Raw genomic sequence first — 9,391 nt, 5'->3', positions numbered from 1 at the left:
CTCTCGGCGCAGCCCTACCTCTCCACCTCCTCGTCTCTCGTAGTGCTTAGCGAAGCCCTGCTGGAGAACCACGCTGCTCCACCACCACCACGTCATCGTGTTGCTACTGGAGTTGTCTTCCCCAACCTCTCCCTCCTCCTTTCTGGATCAAGGCGCGGGAGACGTCACCGGGCTGCACGTGTGTTGAACGCGAAGGCGCCGTTGTTCGGCGCTTAGATCAGAATCGACCGCGATCTAAATTGCTGCGTGTACGACTCCACCAACCGCGTTCTTGTAACACTTCCGCTTAGCGACCTCAAGGGTATGAAGATTCACTCCCTCTCTATCGTTTCTAGTATCTCCTAGATTGATCTTGGTGACCCGTAGGAATTTTTTTTGAATGATTGCTACGTTCCCCAACACTGTCTGAATGGGCTTCTCGAAAAGAAGGAATTCCTTATTGATATGAGTAGTCTATCATCCCTATTAAGCTAGGCTATCACATACACCCCCACTTAGAGGAACTAACGTCCTTGTCGGGCCACAGGAACGTTCCCTCTTGGCACATACGTTTGTGCATCCAGTCCGGCACATGTGCCATGCCATGTGCCACGACGGGTCACAAACGTCATGCACAACATGACCACACACCTGTCCGCAAACATCCATGTAACCGCGAGAGTCGGCTCTGATACCAACTTATAACGCCCCGGACACGCCCGCCGATGGTCGTTACTCCTGGCGGGATCTAGACTGGCCCCATAGATCAATGCTAGTCTTTTCTGCATACTTTGTCCTCACTCATGCGCACCCGGGAGCAACTTCCCGGTCAGTCACCCATCCTAAAATTACTCCAAGCTGAGCACGCTTAACTTTGGAGTTTTGTTCGAATGGGCTTCCAGAAAAGAAGGAATTCCTTATTGATATGAGTAGTATATCATCCCTGTTGCGCCAGGCTATCACGGACCGACAATACCAACTCGATGAGACTGATGCACTAGGGTTAGGGCAAAACTTGATCTCGGTTTGACCGATTACTTCAACTTGGTGAGACCAATTTCAGTAATAAGCAAACAGAGAGTTGGTCAGGCAAACTCGATGGGACCGATCGCTCATTTCAGTGGGACCAAAACGTTACAAAAAGGAAACAGGGAGTTTGCATTGCCAACTCAGTGGGACCGATCGCTCATCTCGGTTACACTGAAACGTTACAAAGGGAAACAAAGAGTTTGCAATCCCATCTCAGTGAGACCGAGATCCCCATCGGTAAGACCGAACTGATTAGGGTTTCTGGCTATGGCTATGTCAAGTGAACTCGGTGGCGTCGGATAGATCAAATCGGTGGGGCCGAGTTTGACTTTAGGTTTAGGAAATATGTGGAAATGAGAAAATGGTTGAGGGCTTTGGAGCATATCACTAAGCATTTTGAGCAAGCAAGCCATTAAGCAACACCTCATCCCCTTTTAATAGTATTGGCTTTTCCTATGTACTCAATGTGATCTTGGATCACTAAAATGAAAATGTAGAGTCTTGAGCTTTTGTCAATATGTGTCCTTAGCATTTTGAGGGGTCCACATCTCTTAGTACATGCCATGCCAATCATTAAACTTTCTAGAATGATTATCTTGAGAGAATATTAGTTCAATGAGCTATATGTTGTTAAGAATTACCAAAACCACCCAAGAATTAGTTGCACTTTCAAATGTTGAAGGTCTAGTATCTTGACAAGGAAACAGAGTTGTGGTCGCATCTGTTTGCGGGGACGAAAATGGTGTTTACCCGGAATCCTTTGCTTTCGTCACCGGTGCTATTGAATCCTCATTTAGAAGAAAGAGCTCTGTGACTGAATTGCTTTGAGTGGGGCTTGCCCATTAATTAGATCACTTGAGTAAAATAGGTGAAAGTGCAACTATCCCTAGGTGGTTTTGGTAATTCATAACAACATATAGCTCATTGAGCTAATGCTATTCCAAGATGACTATTTCAGGAAAGCTCAATGATTGGCATGGCATGGATGTGAAAGTGGAACCCTCAAAATGCTAAGGACAAAGGATTGGCTCAAGCTCAAAAGCTCAAGACTCTTCATTTTATATTTTAGTGATCCAAGATCACATTGAGTCTTTAGGAAAAGCCAATACTATCAAGAGGGATGAGGTGTTGCTTAATGAGCCTCTTGCTTCATGTGCTTAGTGATATGCTCCAAAACCCTCAACTACTTTCCCATATCCACATATGACCTAAACCCTAAGCCAAACTCGGTCCTACCGATTCTTTCTATCCGGCGCCACCGAGTTTCACTTGTCATAAGCCACTGCCAAACCCTAGCAATTCGGTTCTACCGATAGGGATCTCGGTCTCACCGAGATGGGATTGCAAACTCTCTGTTTCCCTTTCGTAACTTTTCGGTCTCACCGAAAGAGCGAATCGGTCCCACCGAGATTGCAATGTAAACTCTGTGTTTCCCTTTTGTAACTTTCCGGTCTCACCGAAAGAGCAAATCGGTCCCACCGAGTTTGCCTGACCAACTCTCTGGTTAGCTTATTACCAAACTCGGTCTCACCGAGTTTGTGTAATCGGTCTCACCGAGATTACGTTATGCCCAAACCCTAACCATATCGGTCCTACCGAGTTGCATGTCAGTCCCACCGAAAATCTCTAACGGTCACTAGGTTTACCTTTTCGGTCCGACCGAGTTTGTTGATTCGGTCCCACCGAGATTGGAAAACTGTGTGTAACGGTTGGATTTTGTGTGGAGGCTATATATACCCCTCCACCTCCTCTTCATTCGTGGTGAGAGCCATCAGAACACATACACAATTCCAACTCATATGTTCTGAGAGAGAACCACCTACTCATGTGTTGAGACCAAGATATTCCATTCCTACCATATGAATCTTGATCTCTAGCCTTCCCCAAGTTGCTTTCCACTCAAATCTTCTTTCCACAAAATCCAAATCCTATGATAGAGAGTTGAGTGTTGGGGAGACTATCATTTGAAGCACAAGAGCAAGGAGTTCATCATCAACACACCATTTGTTACTTCTTGGAGAGTGGTGTCTCCTAGATTGGCTAGGTGTCACTTGGGAGCCTCCGACAAGATTGTGGAGTTGAACCAAGGAGTTTGTAAGGGCAAGGAGATCGCCTACTTCGTGAAGATCTACCGCTAGTGAGGCAAGTCCTTCATGGGCGATGGCCATGGTGGGATAGACAAGGTTGCTACTTCGTGGACCCTTCGTGGGTGGAGCCCTCCGTGGACTCGCGCGACCGTTACCCTTCGTGGGTTGAAGTCTCCATCAACGTGGATGTAGGATAGCACCACCTATCCGAATCACGGGAAAAACATCCGTGTCTCCAATTGCGTTTGAATTCTCCAAACCCTTCCCTTTACATTCTTGCAAGTTGCATGCTTTACTTTCCGTTGCCAATATACTCTTTGCATGCTTGCTTGAATTGTGTGATGATTGCTTGACTTGTCCTACAATAGATAAAATCTGCCAAGAACTAAAATTGGGAAAAGGTTAAGTTTTTATTTGGTCAAGTAGTCTAATCACCCCCCCTCTAGACATACTTTCAATCCTACAATAGGGCGCTGGTGAAAAAAACAATCATTTGATTTAGTTTCTTGCTCTCCCTTAGCACCGGGAAAGGAGTCTATCTATCTGCCTAGCTTTGGTAGATTTCCCACAACGCAATTCAAAAACGGAAATTCCACAAATCCCTGGCTTCCCTGCCTAGAGAAGGAAATGTCGGGAGGAAATAGAGATGATAGGACCGCCTCAATGTTAGAGATGAGTGCTCGTCGTATTCCCTCGAGGAAAGCGGAGGCCCTCACGAAAAGATCAAAGAAAATGAAAAGCATGGCCGCCTCTACCTAGAGCAAAGAAGCTTTGCCAGTCTTATCACCGGATTCACCATAATCCAATTCTGAGTCTGAGCTCATCTGCACTCGGTCAAGAAACGATTCATAAAAATTCAAAAAAAAATCCAAAAATTTTATGGAAGGTAGATAGTTTGATGTGTGAGGTACGCTTTAAATTTTAGAGCATTTGGACATTTGAGTAGCTCTCAGCAAAAAAGACAAATTGGGTCAAGACAGTATATGAATAGTACACTACTTAACAGACCTCAAATTTGTCTTCTTTGCCGAGAACTACTCAGATGTCCAAATGAATTGAAATTTTGGGCGGACATCACACAGCAAATTATCTACCATCCCCCAAAAATTGGAATTTTTTGAATTTTGCTAGTATTTGTTTTGATTTTTTTACTCAGCGCAGGTGCAGATAATCCTGGGAGCCAAAACGCCTCACATGTACGTGCTCTAACTCTGGTCCCATCATGCATCTACATGTACGTGCTCTAACTCTGGTCCCACCATACATCTATCTCATGTACGTGGTCTAACTCTGGTCCCATAATGCATCTACATGTACGTGCTCTAACTCTGGTCCCACCATACATCTATCACATGTACGTGCTCTAACTGCAAACATCCGGTCGTACACTTCATTTACTACTCACGCGGTAACATTTCTTCCTCGACGCACTAAACTCAAGCCACAATCATTCATTAGCAGTTTAGTACTACATAGTTCTGTCACTAATAAACTAACACTGGATGCCCTATACACCCCATAAGAGATCAGAGTCATCTAAAAGAAGAACAATACTTGGATCAATATGCCTTAATAGATAACAGGGTTGAGAACTTACCGTGTTTGGTTTATCTGGAAGACAAATCCGCTCAAAGGAGCTTAACTCGTGTTTGTGTAAGCACCAGCTTCTCACTTAACGGGTTTTACTTTTAAAAGAAAATTATCTAACATAAATTATTCATCTCCATCTAACAACAATGTGGTATAAATTGCTATATTTATAACCGGCACCCGCACTTTTTTACATGCAAACGCTGGTGACATTTATTGAGAATATTGAATCTACATGTAGAGGACAGGAGTCACAGTGTATCATCGAGTATTTGATATGCATCTGTAACTAGTAAATTCATTGTGCCTTTAATGCAGCCATGCCATCGCAGGAACTCAATGACACAAATATTAGGGTGCAGCGTCGCCGAGAGCCATTTGTCCGCCGCCAGCTAAGTTCTCTTTATTATCTTTATTTAGATTAGATATTGGTAGACATGTTTGGCTTGTGGAGAAACAGTTTCTATGAACCTTCTTGAGCAATAAAAACTACTCCCTCCGTCCTACAATATAAAAACGTTTTTGACACTAGTACGTTGTTTCCTTAAAAAATTCTATTATAACTCTTTTATAAGATGGAAAAACGTTGTGGAAATTAAAATAAACTGAGGCCCACCTGCAGCCTCCAGAACCCGGGCAAACCAAAATGGCCACCTCTCCTCTTATCCTCCTCGGCGGTTCCCTCGCTCCCCGGAAATGAAGGCCACCACTATACTCACGCTCTCCTCGTCCCATGCCGCCGCGGCCCGCCGCTCGCCGGCGAGGGCGACCATCTCCGACCCCCACCTCCGGCAGTACCCCGTCCGCACTTCCCGCCTCCGCGTTGCCCAGAGCCTGGCCTCACGTCCCCTATCCTCGGTCCGCCCCGCTTTCTTGGTTCTTCTAACGGAATCGTAAATGGTCGCGTTATTGTTTGTTTCGCTCACCTTCTCTCTGTTGGGAATTCAGGGTTGGAGGCGGCGCCGGAGGGGGAGTGGGCTGGTGGTGCGGGCAGAGACGTTCGGGCAGCTCACCACCGGGCTCGATTCCGCGTGGAACAAGCTGCGTGGCGTCGGTGAGTGACCACTAGCTCTCTCCCAGCGTACTGCAGTGTACAGAAACAGATTTGATGGTTGCAATGCTCTTGTGATTTAAGATGTGCTGACGAAGGAAACCATTGCGGAGCCGATGCGGGACATCAGAAGAGCACTTCTGGAAGCAGATGTAGGTGTAGTTTTGCGTCAGTGTTCATTTCTGTCTTTGAACATGAGCACTTCGTGTAATGCTGTTACTTTTGCTCTCTGCACTCTGCAGGTTAGTTTGCCGGTCGTCAGACGGTTCGTGTCGTCTGTAAGCGAGAAGGCTTTAGGTTCAGATGTTATCCGAGGAATCCGACCAGAGCAGCAATTAGTCAAGGTATTTTGTGTGTTCGTCTGGCAAAGCATTATGTTGTCTACACTAGTAAACGCATGCTGGATACTTTGTAACTAAAAAACTGAAAAGGTATGTCACGCGATGCCGTTAAGGAATTAAATGAACCACCGGAGTTCGTTTGCAGTAATGATTTCATATATTTGACTTTGCTTCTATCTACAGTTAAGTAACTGCATAATTTCTCAACTGAAAGGTTCTTTCCTCTCCTGAGGGATAAAGGAACACACTAGCAAGTAAAATGCTGTAACACGCTTAAAGAATTTCACTATAATGAGAATGGGACGATAGTATCTTATGCTTCATTGATATGGTGAGTTCTTTTCAAACTAACTTATTAATCGGTTTGCTAGATTGTGCATGATGAACTTGTTCAACTGATGGGTGGAGAGGTATCAGACTTGGTGTTCGCAAAAACTGGCCCAACGGTCATCCTACTGGCAGGTCTGCAAGGTGTTGGGAAGACTACTGTTTGTGCAAAACTTGCATTCTATCTGAAGAAACTGGTGCTTTCCTTGGCCTTTATTTTTGACAATCTTAATAGGGCGTCAATACACGATAACCTGTAGATACTTATACCAGAGTTAGGTTACAGGGGAAGAGTTGTATGCTGGTCGCTGCAGATGTTTACAGGCCTGCTGCCATTGATCAACTCACTGTACTGGGTGAACAGGTACTTCTTTGATGAACTTACCTTTTATGTAAGATGTCTGTGTACAGCTGCAACACTTAACTGCTTATGAAATCAATGTACGTTTGGGTTGTTTCGAAACTGAAAGGTTAAAGCTACCAGGTTGCATTTGCTTTCTGAATGCAATACTACAGTTTGGGCCTGGCTAAAAAAGGGCATTCACAGGTGGGTGTGCCAGTTTACTCGGAAGGAACCACGGCCAAACCTGCAGAAATAACCAAGAATGCCGTGGAAGAGGCGAAAAGAAATAATATTGATGCGATCGTAGTGGATACTGCTGGCAGACTGCAGGTCAGACTTCTCTGTATTTCCTTTACATTTTCAGTTTACTTATCGTAAACTACTGCCTGATAGAACTGTCACCATTGGTGGTACCTGATCATCTTTCTGACATCAGATTGATAAAACAATGATGGTTGAATTGAAAGAAGTGAAGAAGGCAGTTAATCCTACAGAGATTTTGCTTGTTGTTGATGCCATGACTGGCCAGGAAGCTGCAGGTATCTGTCTGTTTCTTGTTGTTACTATTCCAGTGTCATTCATAAACATTTAGGAAATCAGCTACAGGTCTGAAATTTGACTATCTGACAAATTCTATAATACTGTTGTTGTTCCTAATGTGTTCATAGAGCCGGAAGTTTTCTGCTAATTCTATATAATTTTGGATGCTTTAAAGTGCACTTTCCTTCAAAGCATCTGGCTTTAAAGAGCACTTTCAACTCTAATGCTGCACAAAATAATGTTTTCATAGTTGTTACACTTTTTCCTTTTTTTTGTGCAGCATTAGAGTTGTAACAACTTACACTACTTCCTTTATTTTGTGCAGCATTGGTCACAACCTTTAATATTGAAATTGGTATATCCGGTGCTATATTGACTAAATTGGATGGTGATTCCAGGGGTGGAGCAGCACTTAGTGTTAAAGAGGTTATACTTGCCAGAAACTTTTCTCGCCATCATATACGCAAATGTTTAGGATCTCCCACATCATGCTTTTACTACAAGTTGATATTTGGAGCGGATCATTGTCTATATATATTGGCCCGAGCTGTGAATTCCTTTTGAAATAGACTTATTGGTTTAATGGATTTGCCTGCTCCTTTCACTAATTGTCCTAACTTTTGCTCTGTGTGCATTAGAGTTCCACTGTATATATTATGTTCTTCACTTGTATGTTGAGAAATATCTATATTTTATCACCAGACTGCCTATTTGCAAACATATTTCACCCAATCCGAAAACCTTAGTAATACCTGTGAGGTGCAAGTATGATAAAAAAAATTCCCCTTTCTTCTGCTGGTATATGTAACGCCATCACTACCTATCACTTAATCCTCTATGCAGGTGTCTGGAAAGCCCATCAAATTTGTAGGGCGAGGGGAGCGAATGGAGGACCTTGAGCTTTTCTATCCCGACCGCATGGCACAACGTGTTTTGGGAATGGGAGATGTCCTTTCATTTGTTGAAAAAGCACAAGAAGTCGTAAGTAGTTTCCTGTAAGACTGCTCTTCTGGTCTTGTCTGAAGCAATATTTTGATGGTTTCTATATGCTGCAAAATAGGTTCGCCAAGAGGATACCATGGAACTGCAGAAGAAGATCATGAGTGTGAAATTTGACTTCAATGACTTTTTAAAGCAGACACAAAATGTTGCCAAAATGGGATCCATGAGCCGTATAATCGGAATGATTCCAGGCATGAACAAGGTACATGAACCTGTGGGATTGATTCATTCCTTCAAACTGATGAAATAATTGCCAGAGCATGACAACACTTCTCGTTCTAAATAGGTTACTCCTGCACAAATCCGGGAAGCTGAGAAAAGACTTGCATTCGTAGAGTCGATGATCAATGCAATGACAGCCGGTACATTCCTCCTGAACTACCGCTAAACATATGAAGATTGTAGTAATGGTGATGGCTCCTTATGTCCTTGCATTTAACCCTTACACTTTGCAGAGGAAAGGGAAAAACCCGAGTTACTGGCCGAATCACGCGAGAGGAGGATTAGGGTAGCAGAGGAGTCTGATAAGACAGAACAAGAGGTTCGGTCCTACTGTTATCATCGTACCACAATGTTTCACTTATTCAGCATATTTGGCATTGCCCTACATGGAGCTAATCAGGCACTGCCATTTTCCACTATCAGGTGAGCCAACTGGTCGCGCAGCTCTTCCAAATGCGCGCGCAGATGAAGAAATTGATGGGTATGATGCAAGGGCAAGAAGCAATTGCAGGAATGGGAGATCTCATGGACTCGCTCAATGCTGACGAGAAGGTAAGGACGACACCTCTGGCAGTGTGAATGAGGTTTCCTCCTGTCAATTTTCTTCCCTGGAAAACTTACAGTTGCGTGGATTGTTATCGTTCAGGCACCTCCTGGCACCGCACGGCGGAGGAGACGGCGGAGCGAGCCGCCGCGGCAGAGGGAGCTGGATGCAGTGGGTGGCGCCAGTAGGCCTTGAGTTGATGTGCACTGGAGCTGGAATTTTTCACTGGAAGAGTTGTGGATTGGCATGTAGGTACGGGTCCTGCTGCATGGTGTAATATTTCCTGTACATTTTGGCATGCCGAGTTTAAGGTTAATGGGAAATGTGTTTAGTGGA

General features: G+C 44.3%; 1 protein-coding gene across 1 annotated transcript; it reads left to right on the top strand.

Annotated features, from left to right (window-relative positions):
* The first annotated feature begins 5,339 nt into the window (after positions 1–5,339).
* Positions 5,340–9,391, top strand: LOC125551067 (signal recognition particle 54 kDa protein, chloroplastic-like). The gene is made up of 15 exons (XM_048714216.1): positions 5,340–5,543; positions 5,634–5,739; positions 5,821–5,888; positions 5,979–6,080; positions 6,449–6,601; positions 6,691–6,768; positions 6,952–7,077; positions 7,184–7,286; positions 7,613–7,713; positions 8,131–8,268; positions 8,348–8,491; positions 8,576–8,651; positions 8,745–8,830; positions 8,935–9,063; positions 9,158–9,391. Exons 1-15 carry the CDS (start codon positions 5,382–5,384, stop codon positions 9,248–9,250), a joined length of 1,665 nt encoding a protein of 554 aa, XP_048570173.1. The 5' UTR covers positions 5,340–5,381; the 3' UTR covers positions 9,251–9,391.

The sequence above is a fragment of the Triticum urartu genome, chromosome 4, assembly GCF_003073215.2.
Source record: "Triticum urartu cultivar G1812 chromosome 4, Tu2.1, whole genome shotgun sequence".
Classification (NCBI taxonomy): Eukaryota; Viridiplantae; Streptophyta; class Magnoliopsida; order Poales; family Poaceae; genus Triticum; species Triticum urartu.
The sequence above is the reverse complement of the archived record's forward strand: the minus strand, read 5'-3'. Positions and strand labels throughout refer to the sequence as shown.